The 26,526-nt window shown below is 37.8% G+C and overlaps 1 protein-coding gene across 1 annotated transcript in view; it reads right to left on the reverse strand.

The window, feature by feature from the left end:
• Positions 1–26,526, reverse strand: part of CFTR (cystic fibrosis transmembrane conductance regulator (ATP-binding cassette sub-family C, member 7)) — an 89,025-nt gene that overhangs the window by 33,856 nt on the left and 28,643 nt on the right. Inside the window, exons 10-18 of the mRNA XM_010573988.1 lie at positions 26,264–26,446; positions 23,566–23,757; positions 11,902–11,996; positions 9,181–9,267; positions 7,568–8,300; positions 6,311–6,439; positions 3,299–3,336; positions 1,868–2,121; positions 738–817 (exon numbers count right to left, since the gene is read on the reverse strand). Of these exons, the coding sequence (XP_010572290.1) occupies positions 738–817; positions 1,868–2,121; positions 3,299–3,336; positions 6,311–6,439; positions 7,568–8,300; positions 9,181–9,267; positions 11,902–11,996; positions 23,566–23,757; positions 26,264–26,446 (1,791 nt within the window). The remainder of the gene's footprint in view (positions 1–737; positions 818–1,867; positions 2,122–3,298; positions 3,337–6,310; positions 6,440–7,567; positions 8,301–9,180; positions 9,268–11,901; positions 11,997–23,565; positions 23,758–26,263; positions 26,447–26,526) is intronic.

Genomic DNA, 26,526 nt, shown 5'->3' on the forward strand with positions numbered 1-26,526 from the left:
TAAAGCTCTCCACCATCGCAAACAGTTACCCAGTGCCTAACAGACTCAGCTTAAATCCCAGAGACTCAGGGGAAGCCACAAAGATGTGAAGGATAAAAGACAAAATTAGGCTGTCAAACTTGTGAAGGGGGGGGTGGGGAAAGCAGAACTGCCCAGCTGAGAGTTGAAACCACATCATCATGGGTCAAACCGCCCATGGAAGGCCTGGAAGAGTTTCCACAGAAGATAAAAGGACAGAAAAACCAATAATATATTCAACAAAAGAGAAGAATTAAAGGTGATGCTAGTAAACTGGGAACAGAAGAGGCTAAGGAGGTAAAGTCTTGAAAATGGCTGAATGCAATCAAAGGATAGCATAAAAAAAAATTAAACTTGAGCCAAGATAACTGAAAGAAACTAAGGAATGCCCTTTACACCTTTGAAGTTGAATGTGGACAGCAGCAGGGATACTTGTACTGTAGGGGTCTGCAGGACAAAAATGTTTCTGAGCCTGAGTAGTAGAAGTGGTTGGCACAAACAGTGGACGTACACATATAGGCAAGTACTCAAAAAAGCAGCAATGAAATTGACTTACAAGATAAGCAGCTATGTAAATAGATATACAGACTGAAAAAAAGGAAAAGAGATTAATTCCAGTTGTTATTTCTTCTTATTAACATGATTTCTTCTGCATGATGTACAACTGAAACTTTACAGTGCTATGAGACAGCAAAATTTAGAACTTTTATTCTACAAACCTGAATGAAGTCAAACACTGTCAGTGGAAGTAAGTCATCCAGTACTGCAGTATCTTTTGAGAATCTGTTAAGCATACCACCTATGGGTTAAGAAAAAAAAACAAAAAAGAAAAGTCAAACATTTTAACAACCCAAAAATCCTACATTTATTACTTTAACAAAAAGTTCAACATTTTCTGAATACAAAACATTAAGGATAAGTACAAGATTTTTCCTAGTACAAGCAATTCCATTACAGTTTAGTGGAGCTACGGCTTCTTTCCCTGCGGAAGAATTTGGCTCCACAACTTCTGTTTCAACTCTTGGAATCTCAGAAAAACCCCAGGAAGATGTAATAAAGCCAAAGAAACATAATTAAACAGGACTGAAGCAGAGGCACAAAACATGAGGTCTGTGTACCCCTCACACAGCAGGCTCTGCTGATACACAGATAATTTGCACATCAGCATTTGTATGAGTTTGCACACCAGTTTCTTACCTTCTGAGCAGAATTACTGTATTAATCACCAGGTAACAACAGAATTAAGAATATAATGGGAAAATTAAAGAGAAACCCTATGTTGTGTTGTCATTTACCAGTGTCTCCTGTAATCTAGTATGCACCAGTAAGAAGGGTATGGGATAGGAATTTCATGTACAGCAGGAGATGGAACTTGTTGCACCAGTTATATAATGAATTCTCTATCAACTCCAGAGCCAAATTTGAATATGCATACCATTATTCACACTGATGTTTTATGCCATTTTAGTAGAACTATTCATGAAATAAAGCACTATTTATCATCCACACCTGACTCCTTGTCACTCACCACATATCTGACTACATCTTTTCTATTGCAGTTTTAGACAAAATATATTCATTAGAAGTTATTCTAGTTTTATTGCCTCAAACAGTTAATTTTCTCCAACTTATAAGGTGATATTTCAGAAGCAGAATTGACAACTGAAATATATCACAAAGTGCAATCAACGTTCATTAAAAGATTCACAAATTACTTTACATGGCAAACTTTTAACATTCAGCTTGACTGAAAATGTAAATGGAAAGCAACAGTATCCTTTAACAGAATGAAAACTGTTTAATTGAAATGAAACCCATACATGAGTCAATCAGTTCCCATCTCAGTTACCTGCTTTCCACGAGTTGAATGTTGACATAGGTGCATGAAGAACTGCGTGCACCATCTTTTGATGAAGAGTTTTAGACACCGTTATAAGCGTATGCACAAGGGGCAAACCTCTGAAGATTCCCATGGCAAGCAGAGTATCTGCCACTCCCACGTAGATATAAATGATGTAGTAGGTGCTAGTGTCAGTGACAATCACAGGAGGTTTCTCAGAGGTACTGTTTTCTGACTGTGTTGCATTTGCTTTCAAAGCTGTCCTGTGTGATGGAAATTAAAAATAAATGCATTACTGGAAATTGTGGGTTTTTCTCTACTAAACAGTACTGCAATGTTCATTTGTTTTAAAACTATGTTAATGGTTAGTTATATATATTTCAAGTCATTTTTTAAATATTGTCCTGTATGTATGAAACACAAAATATGAACTACTCCATGTTCCACTAAGGCGAAGTTACTCTGTATGTGTTCAGGGGTCAAGGCAATAAATGGCTTATTCATCTCCTCGGATAACTTTGGTGATTCAGGTGTCTATTAGCATTTGTAGTAATTTCTGCAATTAGTTGCAATTGTGCAATGAAGGGGTTTTACCAAGATGGAAACTAAGCCATTGGTATATAACTATGACCCCTCCAAAAGTTTTCTCCAAGCTACTGTAAAAATGTACTGCTTTAGTACTTTCTTGCAAATCTACTGCCTGTTTCATCACTGACAAAACTAGTCTAATCAAGGAAAACGCACCCACATCCAAGTGTTGAAAAAAGTGAATTATTATGGAAGTAAAATGCTTTAGGTGTACTATAAAAATCAAAGGCCTTAGTGACCTATTTTAAGGGGACATCAACAAAACTCCCTCCTCCTCCAGATCAGACCTAAGTCACCATATGCTTTCTATAATCAAACATACAGACTTAGTGCTGCAGGACAAACACAGGGATCAAAAGCATTAACCCAGGAAAAGCCATACCACTGCTCGGTATGCTCTAAGCTTCATCTCCCTGACCCTGTAACTTCTGGGAATTTTTCATAGGTGAGCAGAGGAAATTGTACAAATGAGGTCTTACAGAAACTGCTCCTTTAAAATGTTCCTGAGCAAATGTCTCACCTGGCACCTCTGAAAGTCAGCAGTGAACCACAGTGTATTCAGGATAATCAAGTTCATGCATCTCTAGAGTGAGCTGACCCAGGAAAAGTCTTGCGTGCATTGTTATGTGCTCAATAACAAGGCACAAATCATTTGACTGTTAGCATTTAAAGAAGTACCAGCTGAAGATACCACCTACATGAAGTATCTAGATCACCCGTCTATGAACCATTTTACTGAATATAAGCTAGTGCCCATCCATATAGAATTCTGGCAGAATTTATTAATTATTTATAGCAAAAATCAATATAAAGGAGACCCCAATTTCTCAATAAATGATCACCACTACTTACTTTTTAAGAAACCATAACCCAGCAAGAGAAGCAGCTACCTGTGACCAAAGAAAACAGAGTAAATTTTTTTGTATTGTCACATTATGTACTTTTTCTTACTTATCTTCTTTCACTGACTTTATAATTGTTTATAGAAAGCATTATAAATGGATGGAAGTAAAACTTCCCTGAAGCAAAAACCTTGTCATATCTGCTCCTCTTTCCACAGAAACCATTTAGAGCATCCCACCAGGAAAGCTACATTTAGATTTGTATTACAATCAGGCTCTCAAGTGCCTAAATATTCTTTTATTGTTTTTTTACTGTACCATTAACAAAGGCTTGCTAATGCATTCCTAATGACAAGGAACATTCATTGTATGCTTTAACATACTTTAATTTTTTAAGATTAATATTTCTTGATGGCCCTATAAGAGTAAGTCTCTCAATATCTTCAAAGGCAGGTATTCAAATATGAATGTTAAATCTTTAACACTGTTATTTTTGCACTGTTGTTCTTGCTAGCTGTTATCTACATTTGATGTATCTACTTGTCTGATATTGTTTGGTGCTAGTTTTACATAACTCTCCACATAACCTATTTTAATATTTTTTAAATGTGGAATTAAACCCTTTTTATTGTGAGATGCTTCAGCGCTCAACAGAAGCTTCTCTGTACACATTTTCTTACCTGTCCACTGAGACACTGGAGATCTTCATCTAGTCCACCACATTTCAGTCTGCTCTATTTCTGCCTATGATCTTTTTTCTAAGGGTTGGAACATAGTTTCTATGATCCTCTTCCCATATATTTTTATGGCACTGGTACAGGAATGTATTGCGATAATACCTCAGCACATAATTGAAGTCTTCTCCTTGGGAACCACTAACTTTTGCAGATCTTACAGTAAATAACTCAAGATTAACCATGATGTCCTGAATTTAAGCATTTGTAAGGATCATACTTCTTTCACAATAATTTTTCTACATCTCCCAACAGAATTCTTGACTCCTCATAATAGAGGAGTTTTTTCAGCTGTGAAGTTGAAGGAAGAAAATATTGTGACAGAATAACTTCACAAAGCCTTTCTATATGTTCCCATTCATAACTGGTCTTCTTCCAGTTCACCAACCCTAGTCTCTGGGTATTACATCTAGGAAACACAGTTTTGAGCCACTTAAGCGAGCTACACACACACACACACACACACCCCCCCCCCAGGAAGAATTTACAACTGATGCCCTATTTAAGGTGATCTGTGTGGGCTCACCTTGGAACCTACAATATAAAACAATCTACTCTAAATCTAAAATAGTATCTCTATCATTTCCACAATAGTCCCACCTAGCTTTGAAGGGTGTCAAAACTTCACTTTCAATTTACTTGTCACTACTTTCTCAGTTCAGCACTTGGATGTTGTTCATCGCTAACCTCTCTTCATTGTCTAAGGTTAGAAGGGTACAAACTGTCAGCACAGGTGACGTAACCACTTGGTATTTCATCTCAGGGACAGAAGTTTGCTAAAGGTTATATAGTCTCTGCTATGACTGAATATCTTCCAGCCCATTAATTTATCAATAGGCTTTTACTTAAGTAATAGTCACACTAGGAAGTTTAACTTAGATGGATACATTCTTTGTCATAAGATTTGTTCTTCAATTAGAAGATGAGGCTTTTGAATTATTTAAAAAGGTTTTAGTTTAATTTAAAAGCAAAAATTTGTAATCAAGATTAGAAATGGACGCTGAATATACAGGGATAAATCTGACATAATTCTAAGTTAAAATTTCCTTTTCCCCGACAACTCACATTCAGCTTTGCTGTTGTAGGTTTACACAGCCATGTTCCACTACCATGAAAATAAAACTTACATGGTAAGAACAGCTACACATCTAAATACTGTCTTGCTTGTGGAGGTGGTTTAAAAATTTGGGATCTCAAACTAGATCTAAGCTCCAGGCTTTATTCCTGGTCTAAGCTCTAGGCTTTATTCCTGGTCCAGAAGGACTACTTTAAATCACCTCCAACATAACATTAGTGCTAATTCAGGATACCACCAATCATATCCTTCTCCAAATTTGATGATACTAGAAGTTTGAGTGCCACCACAGAACTGCTAAAAAACTTTCACTGACACAATCAGCCAGAAAATAGTACTATATTCCTAATGGATTCTTCTCTTCTTTCAGCTCATGTTGAAAAATGCCAAGAAAAATTGGTACTATATTTTATAAGTTGACATATGAATACAGTCTTATTAATCTCCCAGTCTTCTCTCCAAAACACATTCCTTCCCTCAGAAAACACTTGATTTAGGATATTAATTGTAAAAGAGGACAGAATGAGATTCTGTATATATGCTAAAAGTCTCTCCTAAATTGGGAGACAAGACAAAAAGTAGGCAATTTCTATTATAAGAAAAATAGTCAGACTCGCATGATCAGGCAAATGTTCTTCAGCACTTTTTCTGACAGCGTTTTCCACTGTACTTGGAAAAAGTCTTCTCTGTACGCTGCAGGAACACCCCATCCATCTTTAAATGCCGTCACAGGCATTCAGCTCTCTGCCTTACCACTCTTCCTTCACTAGGAGCAAAGCTACTAACACATTTTTGAAAGCAATTCTGCAGAATTTATGGATGTGCTCATCAAAAAACCTCTGGTAATTATTGTTGTTAACCCCCCAAAACTCTGCAAAAATATCTTTTAATGAAAAATGGAAGGTTATTCACTGTGAACAAGTGACCTGCATAGGGCAACAACTCTTATTTATGGTAACATGCAGCAGAAAATAACTGAGATAATTTGAGAAGGTGGGTCTTCTGCTGCCATGCACTAATCACTATCTTCAGTGAGAAATGCTCATCTAAAGAGTAGAAAAGTCATTGCAATATCATTTAACAGCAGCTGCCAATAAGCAATCTATACTTGAGCTAATGTTGATGCTATATCCATTTATCCTTTTATCACAAAGAACACAGTTTGAACAAACATCATTTATAGTAACATGACATCAAGCGTAGATTTTCTTACCTCAACTAAGAAGACAGTCACACACAAAATTAGAACAAAAATCAAGTTTTTGTGGATGGTAATGTATCTGAAATAGGTATTCCATGTGGTAACAGTACCCATGCTTTCAGCATCATCAGTGAAGCATTCCTGTCAAAGAATTGATAAGACCATAGTAAGAATGATAATAATATCTATATATCAGAATTTCTGACATGTGAATGCTGTCATTCTTTCTGCTAACTCACTCCAAATAATTGAACTGCAGCATTCAAATTGGCAGATAATGGCTGGAGAGAAAGGTACTGACTGGTTGAGTCATCTTTGATATAACAACACAGTTTAGAGATGATTTGAAATTTTCAGACAACACTGAAAGAAACAACCAAGATTTGTCCAGCACTACTAGAAGCCCAGAAATTGTTAATCAATAGCTATTTTCTTTCAATGGAGATTATTATTGTGCTGTTAGAGTAAATTTGTAAATACTTTGAGGGTGTTTTTTTCTGCTGAGATCAATAAAGCAAAAGAAAAAATGGGCAGTGCTTCAGCAAATTATGAGTTTAAATATTTCTTGTAGATTTTTTTCCACCTAGGAAACTACTTCAGAAAATTTTCTGATCATGTGAAAATCAGCTGTCAGTTTTGAAAATGAAAGTAGCTCATCATGACCAGTTGATAGTTATTAGAAAAAGGGAATGTTGGTCCAGTTCTTGGTATAAAACTCAATCTTAATTGCATAATTTCCAGCACATCTATAAAAAAGAGTAAAATCCAACTTACTCCTCTGTTCATTATCTGTATCAGAACATGAGAGCTAAGCAGTCTGACAAATTTGTCAAATTTGATCCAATTCCTGTTCTAAAAACTGTGCTACTACTTCAAATGTATTTTACTTTTTCCATAAGCCTTAATGTTTCAAACGTCAATTTTACATAAATGTTTTAAAACAATGCTTTTCCATGTTACGGTTTCAAATTTAATTTTAGCATAAATCTTAAAGGTAGACTAAAGTGCAGGAGATTAAAATTCTGTATTGAAATTCTTCACAGATAGCATTCAAAAATATAAAAAATCAGACAAAATAGATTTTTGAGGATTTCAATAATTTCAAGATGATATTTGAGTTAAAAACTATTCACAGATATTCCAAAAAGATATTCCACAGAGAAGTACTGTATTGGGAATGACATAGTCAAGCAGAAAAATATGTAAGGAGTATATTGCACTAAACTATCACCATATCAAAAAACAAGATGAATGTAAATCAACACATACCTTCAAATCCTCTTCATTGATTTCATCAGTTATGTCTAAGACACTGTCTCGAGACAAGCGCCTGGTGTAGATATCTATCTCAGAAGACAGGTTTGTCTGAGGCACCATAGACATTTTCCGAAACGTTGTACTTCCCTTTTTGGAAAAGTTTGGTCCATAGTTCACAGAGGTGCCCGTCATCAGGTTTAACACGGATTGCCTCCTCCGACCCTGCAGCATATGGTCAGTGTTTAGCATGTTACTCCGAAGCAGACCTACATCTCCCTGTTCCAAGTCAGGTACCAGTGAGAGCCTCCTTTCTGGTGGGTCGTTGTAGCCATCTTCTATCCCATTGACCTGCATCCCGTTCTTCTGCACTACTGAGAACTTTCTACTTGCATTAAGGGGGTTAATAATTATGGAGTTCTTCCTTTTGTCATTAAAATCTGATGTTTGTTTAAAAGATTGCTTCTTTATTTCATTTCGTGATCCCGTGCCTTCTCCTTCAATGGAAAATCGTCGGAGAGTCTCAGTTAGAATTGAGTTTCTTCTCTCTGCACTGAACTGATCAAAAGAATCAAATCCCATCAGCTCTGAGCTGAAGTCTGGCCGTTGACCCTGAAGTTCAGAAAATGTTCCATAGAAATAGCAGCTCCCCTCATGTAAAATTAATATTTTGTCAGCAATCTTTAAATGTTCCAGTTTTGAAGTAACCAAGATCCTAGTTTTATTCGCCATCAACTTGCACACACAGCTATAAAAGATGAAAGTGTTAAAAATTAGATTTTTTTCTTCATGATTAAATGTTGCTTTTATCCCTTTCACTTTTAAACTATTTGCTTTTACCTGCCCCCTCCCAGTATGAGCAGTCTTAGGTGCTCCCTCAAACTACAAAGGAGGTGGTTAAGGCAGAGATGTGTAAAGGGCTAGTGCTTTATTACAGGAACCAAAAAAAAGCGGGAAATTTAATCATTTTCATGTCAACCCAAAAAGCACAGTTCAACATGAAAATGAAATATTTCTTTTCTTCTTAGGGTTACTTAGATCTTTTGCTACCAAACTTAAAAGTATTAGCTCGATTTCAAAACTTCAAACTTACAGTGACTGAAAAGCTCATGGATGGCAGTGTGTGTCCTTAGCGTTTTGAGCTACACCACCAGGACAAGCCAAAAGTCTCTGTCTTTGGCCAACCTGCTGCCAATCTCTTGGTCAGTGGGCACTTTCAGGTGACCAGTCTTTCAGTGATTAGAAAAAGAAGACAAATACAGCTTTTCGTAAAAATTTATACTTACAAAGCAGGTAGTGTTTTAAAATGAAAGCCTTTCTGGTACACAGATACACCAGATATAAAGCCATGCACTCTGGGAGTAGTAGATTATAGCAGGTTCAATATGTTGAGATGGAAGAGGGAGCAGTAACGCTTACACCTGGCCCAAGCTTGTTCCCAGCACAGTATGCTGTCCTACTGCTAACACAAAATACTCAGTCACAAGAATCCCTAAAAATAAACATCCCCAAAAGGTATAATTTTGATCACTGCAGTATTTTTGTACTGTTATTAAATTTCTGTCCTTGGTTTTACTTTGTGCTGCTTGGTGGGATTCTTAAACACATTCTATCAAAACATACAGTACCTTTCAAATATCTCTTTTTCTGTAAAAATGTCTAAATGTCCAAAAGGAGAATCCAGGAGATATAAATCAGCATCTTTATATACTGCTCTGAACAGAGAAAATGGAAATGACGTTAACTTTCACAAGTCTTACACATGTACATAAATATATTTTAAAAAGAATGCCTTTACAGTTTTGTCTCAAAACCTTGTAATTGATAGACTTTTCTACATCATCAATATGGAGCTGAAGTTCAACTTCAAATGTGCTTATAAGACATCTTTCAATAAAGCCTTTCCTTGCTGCAGACCACATTACAAACTAACTCAGTTTTCCATTAATTTCTGCACAATCAAAGGAAGCTATACAGCTGCCTTTTACACAGGTTACTCTAGAATCTGACAGTCCCCATTGGTGTACAATGCCCATTTAAATGGGAATTTAGTACCTACTGTAACATCTACTGGTGCCTGAGGGAATATTACATATATGTGTAAATAAGCGTGTGAAAAGACTTAGGTCTCAGTGCTTAGTTTTAAAAGTACTTCGAAAAAAATGGTGAGCAAAGACAAGCGTATTAGTGAGCCATGATCTTGCAAACATTATCTGCAGTGGGACTGTACAATATTTTGAGTTCAGGACATGAAAAACTATTTGTAGCTTTAGGGCCTTAAGCTGTATGTGCCTGGACATGGCTCACTGAGACTTAAACCTGTGGTTAAGAGGTGGGGTTTTTTTAAATCAATTTCAACAGAAGTTCAAAAAGGCCCCTTGCCTTCCTCTGTGAGTATGAAAATCATGATGTGATATGAATCAGCATATAATTAGTAAAGAAAATTTGGACAGCTGCATTTCAGTACTTTTTAAAGTACTCTAAAAATGAGGTTTAAAACCATTGTGTTAAACAATGTGAAAATATTTCATCACCAGGAGAAAAAGCCCTCCGTAATAGTATATTATGTTAATAAACCAAGCAACTTTATTGAAAAATCCTCTGTCATGATGGATTTCACTGACCATACATTATGATGTAGTGGCTGCACAACAACAAAAAGTTCATACTTGGCACTTTCATCAGCAAAAAGTTTGCAGGTTTTTTCCTGGAATAATGGTAGCACTCAAATTATTGCTCTAATTTGTATGCTGGACTCAGTAGCTATACATGACTGGCTTTAGTGTACCGGGCCAGTGAGCTAGCTCAAACCCAGCACATGCACTGTTTTTCCCCCTTGGTCCTTTCTTTCCCCCGGTTGTAGCTGCAGGCACTGACAGTGCTCTGCAAGAAAGATGGACTCAGGCAATCTCCATCTGCTTCTCATGACGGCTGGTTGATGGCACTTCCAGCAGGGATTCTCATTTCACATGACTTTGCACAGAGTACACCGGACACATGTATGCAGCCAGTCCAAGCAAATAATGTCCAGTTTATCACCAGTGCAGATGGGTACAAGCTGGGGCTGTAATCCTAAATTTCTCCTCTAGCGTTCTCAGAGCTTCATCTGCAACCCGCACCTCAACACCTGCACACCTTGCAGTATATGTTGAGCTTAGGCTGGAGCCCAAATAAAATTAAAGCAGATACAGCCTCTGTCTTTGGGACTTTTATTTATTTCAAAAATACTAATTATATAGCTGGCAATAAATATATTATATCAGTTCAGCAACCCTCCAGTAAATGAGCTGTGACCATCTGAAAAGTGACAGACATGATTATTCATAGAATCTGGGCAATACTTCATGTAAATGTTGCATTTTAAATGAAAATCTAAGTGGGTTTTGTTGGTTGGGGTTATTTTGCTCTGAAAGCTTTGCCTGCTCCTCCTCTCCTCTCTTATCTTACTGCATAAAACAAAACCATACACATGCCTCTTCCCTCTCACAAATCCACTAGAAAGATCCACACTGAAAGCCTCTCTATTTTTATGAACCCATCTTTTAGCCTCTCACAGACATGTACATCTTTCATGGCATGCCAGTGTGGATCACCGTAATGTGATTTTACTTCTATCAAGTGTTCTGAGCATGGGAACCAGCACAATTTACACTTGGCACAGAAATAAATGGGGCCATTTACACATTGGAGCTGTCATTACTGGATTTCTGATGATAGCTAAGTGATTCTGCTGAAACACATAGCTAATTTATAAGACAAACACCTATGTTATTGTTCTGTAGACCTTCAGAATTACTAATGTTGGAATGTCAAACAGACAAGGCCAGACCATTATTCACAGGTACTGACTAGCCATTGCTTTCCACTTTTTCTTTTTAGAACAGAAAAAGACCAAAACTATTAGCAGCATTTTTTGAAACATGGCATTTTTTTTCATTTTTGTTACCTGCAGAGAGGGACTTTGTCATAAATCAATATATAAACTGCTTTGTAGAAGTGTCATAGCAGGGAAACATCCTGGAATATTTCTTATTTGTATGGGTTTCTTCGGTACTTAGAAAGCTACACTTAAAGATCTGAATCTCCAAACAGCATCTTGCATCAGGAAGGGAAAGATTCATCTTCAGCTAAGCCATAGCAAGCATCTGACATCAAACTTTTCAAATTCAATAAATAAATATGCAGGTGTACCACAAACACAATTGCATAGCAAACCGCAGATTTCTGATAGTAAAATGATGTTCCTGATATTTATTTAGCAGGACTTGGTCCCCATGCATTTAAGTGCTTAGTCATAATACTTTTGTTATACATGAAACAGTACACTAAGTAGAAAGCAAAATACTCACCTTGCTAGTGAGATTCGTGCTCGCTGGCCTCCGCTCAGAATGATTCCACCTTCACCCAGCACTGTATAATCTTTGTCTGGGAACTTGGAAATATCCTGTTAATAAATTTTTTTTAAGAATCAGACGTGTATTTTCCATACCCAAGAAACTCAAGCTACAGACTGGATGGAAGCATAGTGTACAACAGTGTACGGATAGGTTAGACAGAAGTTGTAAAAAAAAAAAAAAAAAAGCCCCACAGAGGTTTATTTCTTTCATTTGTTTATGTAATCAGAAATGGTGATAAAAGAAAACATGTCATTCTATCACAGAGAGCAACCACAAGCTGCAAGATCTCAAGAACAAATATTTGTCTTAATTGCTAGACCACCATAAAAGCAAGGAATGTACCTTCATACAATATCAAACCAAGACATCAACCATTCAAGTTTTCTGTCAAGTAACAATGATAAATGCACTTGCCACTGAAGTTAGAGAGAACAAGAAGCAAGCTCTGGATCTGAGCTCTTCAAAACCCAGAGAAATTTAACTTCAGGCAGGTTCATTAAAAAAGGCTTGCAAAAATTCCTAGCCAGGAATGCCAGGAATGCTCAAGGTTGGCAAAAGGTTTGGCAGTGAAGTTCCACTGCTTGGGCTCTAAGTTACTTACAACTCATGACTATGCTAAAAATGAATCTTCAGCCAATGATAAAAAAAGAAAATACCATTTCACTCTCATGTGAGACAGAGAAAGGAGAAAAGGACATCCTCATGCCCCACTGCCAGAGATGGCCAGAAATTTTCTTGAGAGGATCCATGCAAACCACAATAATTCATGGAAGTGGAGACATGGAGAATGGCTTGTGTGCCTGAAGGCTGTCTAGTTTTTCTACTTTTACAGTTGCTCTAACAGAAAAAATATTAATTCTGCCTTCAAGCCTTACCTGTCCTACATCCTTAAGCCAATACAGTGACACCACCATCACTGTGGTGGTGGTAGTAGTTTCAGGGGACTTCTCCCAGAAAAATGGGCTGGATGACCTCCCTGTGCCCCAGGGAGCCTAGGTCTCCAGTGGGTACGACTCCAGGACAGTTTGCCATGTGCTCAGCTAGAAGCCCGAGTGTCCCAGGAGCTCCCAGTGCCTGCGCTACCTGCTCGGCAGCACCGGACTGCCATCCTCACTGCCTCTGCATGCCCTCCCTCTCCCAAGGCAGGGATCCCCCACAGCCAAGGGAGCTGACCGAGGCATCTGATACCACGCAAAATCAGCTCCAGTGTTCTCATGCTTTACCAAGATTTTCCTTTTAGTGCAACTTCTGGGGGGGGGGCGGCGAGGGCATGCAAAACCCCTCAGAAAGTGAGCTTCTGGGAGCAGGCTGCAGGCAGTGCTCTGGAAGAGGTAGTCTGTTTTGGGGTCTCTCTTCCCGCAGGCAGCCGAGGGGCACACAGGAACTCAGCTGCCTGCGTGCACTCTGCAGCACCCACAGAAATCCTGTGGCTTCTGGGAAAAAGACTGGAAGACAGGTGAAGCACTTCCAGGGCAATACGACCCGGGATTCTAAGTAGAGCTGCTCTCCAGAAGTTCGCATTTCATACAAAGTCAGATATAATACAGTTTTGATCACCCCTGCTGTGATGTTGATGGTTAATCACTCTCTGTTGGGCAGCCTTTTGGCATTCCAAGCTTCTGAGGTTTTGCAGAATAAATAAATAAATAAAAATCCCTCCAGAGAAATGTTTCCTTCTTCCTCCCCTGTAAATTGCCCTGACCTCAGGAACAGAGTGAACAATGCTGTTCAGCCCTGGATCAGTGACAGATGAAAGCTTCAGCCACACAAGGACTAGAAATTGACTGCCTGGTCTGTCAGGAAATGGGAGATTCTCCCAACTCTTTAATTTGATAATAGCGTTTACTTCCTGACTTAGAGGATTCTGACCTTAAAATCAAGATGCTCTTATGTATGGAAAATCTATTGCAGGTGATTTTTAAATTCTTCTCATGTTAACTAGTTATTTCCCTCTTGTTAAAGAAGAGCCACACAAGCCAATCCCTGGTACTAAGATAACAGCTCAGTTATCTGCTGAAAAAGAGATGTGAAAAACAGTGCCAGCAACATTTTTAAAGGAAGATTTTCTGAACAAAACCATCTTCCTATAGGTCATGAAGTATTTAGAGCGAACATGTGAAATTCTGGCATAAAAGCTTTTCTGGCATTTATTTGAGATGACCTGCTCTGATCACTTGTGGTTTCACTATGCATGTGGGACTCATGTTATTCATCTGTAACTTTGACATTTACCCAGTGTCTTCACCTGAACATGGGGGTTTGCATGGTTAAGTATCTAGATATCTAAGCTGATTTCAACTGTTTCCCATTTCTACCAGTACTGCTGCCTGTAATGGTGCTGGTGCCGTTGCTGTTTCCTGATTCTACTTCTTCGAAAAAAGCCCAGGCGAAGAACTGGGACCAGTGTGTCTTCCCCTGCAAGCACGGTAAAATCCTAGCCCTACTGAAATTATTTCCAGGGTTCCCATTGTTTTAAATGGTGGTGGGATTTCATCAGACATGTTTCTTTGCAGGTGTGTCAACATGGAATTTTAATCAGACTTTTAATGAGTTCCCCTTCTGCTCTCTTCTACCCTTCACCTCAGGATAATATATGGCATGGAACACACAAAGAACTTTTCAGTCTGTAATTATAATAATTAAGAAATGTCTAGTAATTTCTTTCAAAGGCGTAAACAGAGTGATGAAGTCCAATAGACACACAATGCTATTTGTTGGAACATGCATTACCTATTGTAAAAAAGTACATAGGGCTGGTCCAAATACATCCTTGCTGTCATTTTATGCAGGAAGTGAAATCAAGCCAGGGACAAACCTAATGTAATGCTGCTGAACGGCACAAACCCCAGCATATTAATGAAGTAGCTACTGAATTTTCTTTAACATATCTATTTCTAAATGCTTAAATTGAGAAACCTATTGGTAGCTATTCAGAGAAGAAACCACCACAGTTCCCAAAGATATTAATTACTTTCTTGGGTGCTTCTAATATCAGCAGCTAACAAAACTCAAGTTGCACACCCAAGGAGAAGGCATCCCTTCTAATATCTGTTTGCATTTTTAACAGTGTAAATGTCATACTCATCTACCTCAGCACCAAAGGGATGACCCTCATAATACCTTTGGGCTTAGTATGGAAGAATATAGCCGAGATAGTTTAAGGTAGTATCTCTTTTCAGGGTGAATAGAAAGCATGGTCTTGCTATAAAAAAAGGAAACCTCAGAATAGACTTCACACTCCCAAGCCTTTTCTGTAGAGATTGTTACCAAAATAATTTGATAAATCATTAGCAACAATTAAGATAATGAAGCGTGACAGAAACAGTTTCTAAGATCCATACCTTTCAGTATATAGTTGCTTTATATATCCAAGCCTACTCAAACTACTCTAACAATAGAATATATGTATTTTATTTATGGGGCCCCTCTTTCCTCCTTAAATATGTCCTTAATGATGAGGCTTTCGATCTTCCCTCTTCTGCCTTCCCTCCAAAAAGATAAAACAGTCATGAAACTGATGGAACACAGGAGCAGTCTTGACTGTCTCCATTTCATCTTCACTAACCCTTTCCTCTATTTCACTTCTGTTTTTTCTACAGTCCCAGTTTCTTTACCATCTCTATCCCCTTCCTTTTCTTCACTGCCATTAACATTCCCCATGTTTATTTTCACAGTTCCCAGAAAATCCCCCCATTCACATCGCTACCTCCTTCTCATCTACCAAAGTCCTCCCTTTTTCGCTGCCTTCTTTCTCTGTGTTTTAGAGAAGCTGCCTCTGAATATACTTTGCAATTCTCTTTCTGTAATATGGACTATTTGCAATAAATCAGAAGAAAAATACTGAAGCCTTTATCATATAAAATGCCAAGTAAAGCAGCATAAAAGTTAAGCAGAAGCAGCAGCAAGGGCTTCAAGCAGGAGCTGCAATACTGTTCCACCCTATTTGATAATTTTTCTCTTTAGTTAAAAGAGGAAAATTTACTGTTACCTGCTTTCTCACTAACATGACAATTTCTGTACTTCCAAGCAATCATAGTCAACTCTAATATACCAACAAGGTAGAAATGGAACTGAAACAAACCTCCAGATTTTAATTCAGTGATTACTAAAAATCTTTAGATAAGGAATTTGAAATGTCATTCTGCAGAAAGTATAACTTTCAATTTGTCCTGATTTTCAGAAAATAAATTATCTTGGAAGTAAGATAGATATGAACTAAACTGCAGAATTTGAAGTTTTAAAGTTCTGAAATCAAGTCTTGTGTTTCAGACTCGTACCCACTAGTGAACATTTCTGTTAATTTTTAAAAGATGAAGAATTTTCAGTAATTTTTTATATCTTAGCTTGTGGGTAACCAGCTTGAACATACTCAAGTCCTCGTTTTCCTGGGCGAGAAGTCAGAAAACCAGATCTCTTTAAAGTATTTCAAATCAGAAATTACTTTTTAAAATTTTATTTAGGTAACTCTTCTCTCTCTGCCTATGATTCCCGAAGCCAAGGCTTTTGTTAGATTTCAGCTGAACCATTTATGAAGGATTCATGATCCAAAAGTAGAAACATTGTTTTCACAAGAGTTTGTGACCTTAAGCAGAGTGTCAGGCTCACTCAAAACTCACACGAATGCTGGCAAAACTTGCTTTCTCTATGGTGAAACACAGATTTTTGAAACACGACGTAGTCGGTATGTTGCATGTGGGTAGGTTAAATGCAGGGTAAGGGAATTAAATATGATTCTAGAAGTGACACATAAGATAGGACAACATCCAAGGTAATCAGTCCAGAGCTCTGTACCTAAGAGAGGGAAAGGGGTTGGGGAGAGTTGTCTTGACTGAAACAGGTTTTTAACTAAATGATATCAACACAAAACAGTGTAGGGGGGGTCTGTTAAACATATTTACTTGATCGTTGATAAATTTCTTGAAGTTAGTACATTTGGGAGTTTGAGTATTTTTTTCTCTAATCGAGATGCTCCCCTGCTATAAAGAAACTGTGCTAGCCTATTTACTTCTAGTCCCCCTAGGGAACTCACTGTGTCAGCAGCTTCACAGCTGACCTGCCCGTTATTTTGAGCCACAGACAACAACTGCAGTTAGAGGAGTCTGCTCGTGCCAGTGCATCATGCCAGTGCATCATACCAGTACAAGGTGGAAAAAGTATAAAGGTAGTCAGCTTTTGGGCCCACGTGTCTGAGATGCAATGGTTGTAGTGGAAGATTTGACATATTATGTGGACTTTCTGCCTGAAAGAGGCATTTATGCTATTTTAGCTGTTTACATTAGGATGAGATGAACTTCACCCTGACATGCCTGTTGCTCTCCCCAGCTACAAACACAGGCTAAGTAACTTGCTCTCATGTAGTTTACACTGTAGACATCTACCTGATTAGGTAACCAAGCTACCTCTTAATATCCTCTTGTAGAGAATTACGTACTACAAAGCACTCAGTTCCAGACTTGAACCCTTATTGTTCCTCTCTTCCACAAGCTTTGTTATCTGCCAATATCCCTCATGAAAAACAGGCACAAAATCAGGGCACAAAGTATTTCACTCACTGACATAATAACCTCTCAATTCCTACTGATTTAGTTATCTGCCAACCAACCAACCAACCAAAACCAAATAAACCCCAAACCAGCACAGATAAAAGGGACTGGAGCAGTACAGTGGGATGCAAGGATATGTGGTTCTGTTTCAGGGCATCCTTGATATTGCAGTGAACTTGTCACCCAGGGATGGATGCCATCCTTTGCAAGGAGATGTCAAACATACAGGAACACAAAGCAGGGCTTGGCATATTGACTGTCTCTTTCTCTAGTTATTCTCTCTATAATCTAAATTCTTAGATGAAAATGAATCTCCTACACTCCCTGTAAAACCAGCTCAAAACCCCACAGGATCTGGCCACAGATTTCTTTAGTACTATTATATGATTTGATTTTGCATGGAAATACTTGCTCTATTTGCATGCCACGTTAAACATTATATTCATGAGCAGCTGGTGGCTCTCAAATCAGAACATTTGTTTACTTTAAGAGTGGTAATCTCTTAAAGGTAGTTTGCCATTATGTGTTTATGGCCTCTTAGGTAACTATTGAAGGATCAAATGAACTAACTAGGTGGAAAAATATCTATCTTACATTGCAAAAAGGTAAAAACGGAAGTAATGGAAGCATGTTTTCAAAACTAATGAACTACTGCACCCCTTCAAACGGGATACAATGCTTGTTAATTTTTTAACAAGAATAACTATAACAGGCCTGCTTCTGCAGTCTTGACTGGAGGATTGCATTCTCTTAGGATGGTTTTGTTCAATGTTAACAGCATTTAGACACAAAGATTCCTGTTTCAACTGTCCGAAGGTTTTTACCTTTTTAATTTAGCAAGTGCTAAAACCAAACAAAAATCTCACACCCTGTGTATAGTAGGCTATTAATACTGATTTTTCAACCTAAAAATCTGGAAATCAAGCCACGTTCCTTCCCCATTTTTCATTACATCAGTAATAAGGATTTTGCAAACCCAATTGGCTACTCCTACAAATTCCCATTTATACTCATGTTATCCCTGCCATGACATTAACACAACCCTTCAGTCTCTGGGGAAGTCACATTTGTGGAATTACTTCAAATTTAGTAGCAAGTTCCATAGACATATAAACTCATCCAGGTCACATCTCCCAGTGGCTTTTGCTATTGAGCAATGAGAATAAAAATCAATGAATTATGCAGGATGGTTTCTCAGTGTTAAATTTGTTCATACTTTGTCCTTAATTTGAAGTGCTAGGCAAAAGTTCACCTTCTCTTGCTAATTGATTTTTATAATGAATGTGATGAAAAGTACTTGATAAAAAGGGTAACACACCTCGTCAAAAAAAAAAAAAAGTAGCATAAGCTGAGGCAGCACCAATTAATCTTACCTTACTTTTCAACTACCTTTAGACTTGCCTATGGGGACTGTCTTTAGGAAATGAGTTCAGAATCCATACCAATTACATCTTGGCTTCTCTCTATCATAGCATGCCAATATAAGATTTTAAAGGTAATAGTTTTGTGATAATACCTGCACACTCAAAATTAAACCCATTCAAACAATTTATTTCAAAAAAGCTTCTGAATAAAAGACAAATGGTAAGGACCACTGATCTGTGCTGGAATGGTTTGATCTAGAAGTTGAAAGCCTTCAGTTCCATATTTGCAAACTGGGACCATCATTTTAGAAGACGTGTTAAATTAGGTGCTCACCCTGCTTGCTTGCTATTTCTCAAGGAAAGGAAAAAAAGAGGAAGAAAGCAGTGGAGAAGGAACAAGCAGCTCTTCTCCTATGCCTTTTTTTAAAACTTTTTTTACTGTGATGTCTCACAGAATGTATTATGTAATCTAAATGTATCAGTATTCCCTTGAGTTCAGCATCACACAAGAATAAAGGCAATGTCTACACACCACTTACATCTCACTGCAGCACTATTTAGTTTGTGCTGGGCTTTCAGAAATAATTCTTGCCAGTAAGGCTGTTTCTATAGGATATCAAGAACGCTAAGGTAGCTCTGAATTACAGTCCCTTTATCTCAACTCCAAAGCAGTCTTTCTTTTGTTCTGTCACCTTCCACTGCTCTTCTCTTTACCTCTGCCCATTTCCAAACTGCAATAATTAGAACAACATTGTAAAATATGATTTTACCTCCCTTGATGCCCTACTTACCCTCAAAGGAAAAATATAATCAAGAAATGTAATTATAATCAAGTTCTGAATCATTTTACACATATAAAGCAGGCTACACTACCATAAAAACACACATATAAGCTGTACAAACAGAAGTTTAAAAAGTACCTTAGGAGTGCTTTTACTGATGCACAGAGAGATGCATTTGAGAACCTTTCTCATGCTTCTTCAGTGTTATATATATACGCAGCAACATCCTGAAATTATGCCAAGCAGTAGCACTTAGACCTGATAAACTTTGCTCACTGAGCCTTTCACACACAACTGTCTTTCACTGTGGATTGTTTCAACAACTCGGATCTCATACACTCATACAGGGTTGCACTGAGGTGTCCCTTGCTCTTGGCATCCCCATGTGCCAGAGAAAGCTACAGAGCAGAGCTCTGAGGACCAAGGGCCATGAAACCTATGACACTATCCTGCTGCCACGTGTTATCAAGTGGAACTACACTCAAATGAGCACCATTAAACCACAATCTTCCCGTACGCAGACTCACAAGACAGTGACATGATTCACTGCATCTAATCATTCATCAGTCATGCACCTATGTGATGGGTGTTGGGTGAGACAAGTTATGTTATGCATGAGAAAAAAGGATACTTGAGAGATGTGTAAACACTAACTGAGCCTGTAAATCCAGGCACAGACTGAGATCCTAATGTACTGTGCACTACACAAATGCACTTTGTCAAACAACACTGGCATAATATTTATTGAGGGATGCAGTTCTCCAATATATCAGATTAATTTTCTTTTTAATCTTCATCTTCTGTTTCACAGTACAACATCATTAACAGGTGTACTGACACAACCGGAGGGTAGGTGAATTGCAGCAAAGCAACAAGAATAAGAAGCTGAAGGCAGAAATCTCTTAAGCTGAGTATACAGGTCAAGGAAGTACAACATGTAGCTACCTGAACTCTTTGGACTAAAAAATGTCCCATTTTAGTGTTCTAAATTGCTATAAACTTATGTGAGCTCATAAAAGAAAGAAAAGAAATAAAATAAAATCCTTTTGTTGCTCATAGTTTCATTGCTTTCCAGTAATGTTAATTGTGAATATTCAAAATTCATTAAAGAAACCATCTTTTTAACCTTCCTTTTGATGCTTCCATACATAAATAGAACAAAACGTAAAGCTGCAAAAATATCTTTTAGAAAAACATCAACAATCCTTCCTCCATTCAAGAAAAACCTACCAAAGAACACCCATTTTTAAGGTAATGGTTAATATAACCAGATTTGCCATTCTTTAGGGCTTTACAGAATAAAAATCTAACACATAACACTTTCTAACCTCTAAATAAAGTTCTGATTTCCTATACAATGACAATGTTATTCTTGGACACCTAAAAATATAGAAAGCTCTGTGCACTTTCCATCTTTCATAATTACTCTGAGATAAATTTACCTCAAGTACCTAGCAACTCTAAAGAGGCTGTAAATGATAAGTCCTTAGCAAATCAACTACACTGATCCAACTGTACCAATCCAAAAAGGCACAAAAATGTAGTGCTGACTCTTCTGAAAATTCTCATGCACCCCGAATTATTGAAGTTACACTTGCTTAATTTCACTTTAATATCTCCATAGACCTAAAACAAAGTACAGAGCACTTGTATGAAGTCACCCAGCTTCAGTGTCCCGTTCTGCTGACAGACAAGAACAGGCTACTCACTGTGTGTCACGAAGGCCCAAACCTATGTAGATGGTATGATGTGACCCACATAGAGTAACCTGTAGTACTTTATTGGCACTAATGAAGACAAAGGGAACAAGTCATCAGATTTAGAAATTGGACTTGATCTTCAGTATGCTTCCTCTATAGGGTGATGGTGGGCATTTTGCAGGTATGTTACTTTTTGCAGTAGTAACACATCTATTTGCCCACTGGGTCAAAGAAGATGGCTTTGTATTCCCAAAAAAGTTTTTGTGAGCATGGAGCTTGGAAGTAAATCTCACTTAGCCCCTGTTAAGAGCTGTATGTTAACTGAGTTCCAGCATATGTGCAATAAGGAAATAAAACTCTCTTTTATCACCAATACTTGGTTCACCTTGAAAAGCCCATAGAAGAACTAGACTCGGCAACAGGCCTACATTCAGGTGGACTATGTAACTACATAGCAGAGTTGCAGAGAAGGGGGCAACAAAGTGAACTTTCTTAGGCAAAAACCCTCTGGTACCTCTCCTTTCTGAAGAATGAGAACACACACAAACCCAGTCCAACAAAGCACTAACCCTTGTAATAAACCCCTAAAAGGTCACACTGGGGAGTAAACAGGGAATTAATATTTGAAATCCATTCTTCAGTCTGCCATACAGTCCTGTTTAGCAACTAAGATGTAAAAGCTAAAGACCCTACAAAGCATAATAGCAATAAGGTAATGCATTTGGCTTCCTTGCAGACCATTCTGCCTTCTCTTCAGGCCAGGCCAATTTATTCAGCTTCAGTCCAGAAGAAAATATCCTTATAAGTATCAAACTTGATCTCAAATAATTAGCCCTGCTAGGAGGTGAAGCATATCATTCCACACAGAGCTGTACCAACACAGATCAAAGCTGGCTTGATTGAGCCTGTTTGGAGAACAAAGGAGCTGCAGCCTACCAAGACACCAAGCTGTCCGACCAACACCAAAACACTGAGACATCCCACCGACGCCAAGACAGTGAGCTGTCCCAACAACACCAAGACACCAAGCCGTCCCACCGGCACCGAGACAGTCAGCCATCATTAACCACCTTCTGCTCTAGGAAGGGCCCGGGCTGAGAAGCCTCTTTGGGCAAGGACAGTTTTGAACTGCTGAAGCCAGTTGTTTCTTGGACCTTTGGCATTAACTACAACTTTTACGGCTGGGGTTAAGGACTACTCTCTTCAGAAAGCCTGACACAGAAGTGGTTAATTCTGTCTTCAGAAGCTTTCAAAGACTTCCATCAAACCACAATCCAAACAGAAGCTGAAATGGCCATAAACATATACGAAAAGATTACTTTATTGCTTAACTATACCCTGCTCCGAGATAAAGCGCTGTAACCTCATCTTATTTTTAAACAGACTGGCTATTGTTTTCTTGCTTGACTGGCACCAAAGGAAAGTGTTTCACTGTGTGGCCTAAAGACAGATCCTACACAGCACAGTTAAATATTTATTGTTTTCACCTACATGTTACAGACAAAATGCCTGATCTTAAGGCATAGCAATAAGGGCGGAAGGGTCTAAAATGTTGTCTCCTTTTGTATCTTGTAATGTGAAAAGATATCTTTTCCTACACTACCCTCTGGCAACACCAAACACACACAAGCACATTTCCACATCATTGTACTAATTGTGGGCTACATGTCACATAAGGATTGATCCTGCAATAATTTCCAGTGTGAGAATTTTCAACATGCACACAGGAAAACCCAACTTCAGTCAAGATTCTCCTCTAAATAATTCAGCTTTCTGGCACAGGGTTCTAATTATCCCTGGAGCCATTTTTGAAGTGCAAAAGAAAGGAGGAAAACAGGTTCATTACCAAGATTGCAAGGAAAAGCTTCTTTATGGGGAAGAAACATGAAAAAAATTTTGTAGGAACAATACTTTTTACATCATTTCTTTAACATTAACGTGTTTACCCAGGTTTTTAACTAGCAAAGACTGAGAAGGCAGACACCTTATAATATCCGAGCCAGCTCATTTAGTTCCTGTTGTGTAAACTACCAGAACTAGCACGCTCAGTTTATCTCCCAAGGAACTGGCAACAGGCTGACTTGCAATTCCACAAAACTGGGATGCCAGACTGAGTTCCTTAAATCTCAGAAATGTCTTGCTTACTAAAAGCTCCACTCCCTGACTTTTTCTTTGGGGTTTTTCACTTGGGTTGGGTTACAGGTCTTAAGAGTCCTAGATGACTGACCTCTTCTAGTTGGCAGGCTTTGATGACACTCTTGTATCGGTATTCATCATAGGATACACCAAAAATTATGTTTTCTTTTATTGTTCCAGGCATGATCCAGGAGACTTGAGGTGAAAAGGATATCCTTCCACTGTGTTTAATTTTACCCTGCGAAGGCTCCAATTCTCCCATTATCAACATCAGAAGAGAAGTCTGAAAAATCATTAACACCTGGTTAATATATCAGAGACCTGTACAACCATAAGAAATGCTAAACAAAGTGAGAGTCACCCTGCTAAGTCACTTAAATGGTACATTTGTCTTGTAAAGAGTGTCCCTTTAAGTACCGATCTAGTGCCAGCTGCAATTAGTGGATATTTTCATGATATGTATGGTTCTGAAAGGCCTCTGAAATGAGAGAAACTTTATTCAATGAATGATAAAATTGTGTAAGATAACTTGTAAAAAAGGCATGCTGCTGCAAAAGTATGTATTTTTAATTAAACTTCCAGTAATTTCACAAGGTAAAAACATGAGCATCTGTGAGACACATACAGACATAAGGTATTAGTACTTATGGAGTATGTTATTTGATTTTTAACATTATCAGTGACTATTTTGTTTCTTCTTTGTACAACACAATTCATGTTTACGATTTTGCTAGTATACATAAGCCTTTTATCTGTACTGCCTTGAAAAATACAACTTCTTTGTGTATGTATATACAATTACTCAGAAGCTACTCAGTGTGATCTGAATTTTCTTCTGTAACTGTTAACTCATTTACGTGAATACATGACCTAAGTATATTTACTACTTCCCTTCATAAAAGAATTGATTGCAATTTCAGTACTGACATGTTATAATTTCAAAGTTAATCAGTAGCTTGCAGTAACCTTGTCACACATCACTGGCTACTAGATCAAAGAATAGAATTGAGAAATACAAGGAAAAATAAGTTACAAAGCCATTCCAGTGGTGTAATAAACAGTCAACAAAGCTGGGACGTAACAGTCAAAGATCTAAAAATCTGTCAAGTCACAGTTTCATGCTGTCAAGCCCAAAGATCCTTTGACAAGTTTTACAATATGCAGGGGCAGTCTCACGAGATTCTTTCCATTATAGCAGAATCTGACTTTTCCAAAATGCCAAGCAAGAAGTTTCTGATCTTGCAAAGGACAGCCATGGTTTGCACACTGGATGTTAAACTGCTGTATCGTGTGCCATATAACACAAATGGGGAAAAAAAACGCAAACCCAACCCTATCTAATATTGAAGCAGTATTAAAAGAGCTTATGTCAGGTTTCATACCTGTTATAGATAAAAAAAGTGTGCAGTCTGTTTCATAGGCCTCACAATTCCTGAATATACAGTAACCTTGCCACACAAAACCAATACACAGCCTCAAGCAACACGAAGGAAACCTTAAATTAAGAGGGCTTAAGGGAAGGAGAAATTCTTTTTTTGGGGGGGCAGGGGTGTAAACCTTATTTTTTGTAAATCTTTCAGATAATATTATAAGCCTTTTATCTTTACTGCCTCGAAAAGTGCAAATTTTTTTTGTGTGTATATACTCACATAAACTGCTCAGTGTAATCTGAATTTTCCTCAATTTCCTAAGTAGCTGAATAAAGGATATATATACATCCTTCAGCACTTCCTAGTTGACATTTTTGTATTACAAGTATAAAAAATAATATAGAAGCCTTGATCATATTGAAATTGATGGGTCCTTTGCCACTGACTCCAACAGACCAAAGATTTTACCCCATGCAAGTAAAAGGAATCAGAATATGTTCACCAATAATTTGTTAAGCGGGAAAAGTTGCCAAATGCATAATAATGTTTGGTTTGACTTTCACATCTCCTCAGAAAAGCCAGTGAAGACGAAAGACTCATCTAATTACTTGCTGTTCAAAGTGAATAAGAGTATCACAGTTCAACTCATTTTATATTAAGGTTAATCAGACGTGTTATCTGCAAACTAAATGTATTGATAATATTTGGGGTTCTAAAATGATGATTAATTTAAACCACAACTTTTCTCAGAAAACCACCAGTTTCAGCAGCACGTCTCCAGGCTTTCACATGGGACTCAGGGAGCCTGTCTGAGTGAGGCACTGTAGGAACCAGAGCACAAGTGACCAGGTATGCCACATGTCCAGGGAATGCATCTCAGTTACCTGGCTAATCTGTGTCAGGCTTGTCAGGATACTAACCATCTTGTGTTCAAATTTTTCCTTAAAATGTTAGCAAGGCAGGGGAAAAAAAAAAAAGTCTGCTTTCTAGCACACTAAGCCATCTTGATATTTATGCTATGTTCTCCAGTTTATTGTTTTAAAAGCAGGGAGATTCTTGCCATAAGCATTAACTTTAGGTTGCAGTCTGCATTATTACTGTAAATCTCCTTTTACTTCCTAGAGAAAAATATTTTTTTTTCCTTTAAATTGCTCTTTCCTTATTAAGTCTGTATCCTTGTATGTACAAAAAATATCCAGCAAACTCCTTCTCATATTGGCCACAGAGTAACACTTCAAATAACTATTGGCCATTTTACTGAAACTTACAGTTTATTCATACTTTTTCCTGCAGCCGTCATTTTTACAGTGAGCACAGGGTAGCAAGAATACAGTAATACAGGTAACAATATAGATAACAACACAATGTTATTCCTTAAAATTGTTAGGACTTTTGTTGAAACAACAGAAACAGAAATACCTTGCCTGCTCCAGTAGATCCAGAAACAGCTAATAACTGTCCCTTCTCAATCTTGAAATTTATATCCTGAAGAACAGGAGAGGCATGAAGGGGAAAATTACTGAAGAAGAGATTGTTGTCAGTGCTAGGAGCTTTGCTGTTGTTGTTTTCCTGGTTTGCTTTTACAAACAGCTCTCCAATTCCCTGCAACATAACACAGATGTGTATTAGTATGTACATAAAAAATAAAACATGCATATGCAGACATGTATATCATACTATGG

The sequence above is a fragment of the Haliaeetus leucocephalus genome, unplaced genomic scaffold (assembly GCF_000737465.1).
Source record: "Haliaeetus leucocephalus isolate CR32 unplaced genomic scaffold, Haliaeetus_leucocephalus-4.0 Scaffold406, whole genome shotgun sequence".
In the NCBI taxonomy this organism is placed as follows: Eukaryota; Metazoa; Chordata; class Aves; order Accipitriformes; family Accipitridae; genus Haliaeetus; species Haliaeetus leucocephalus.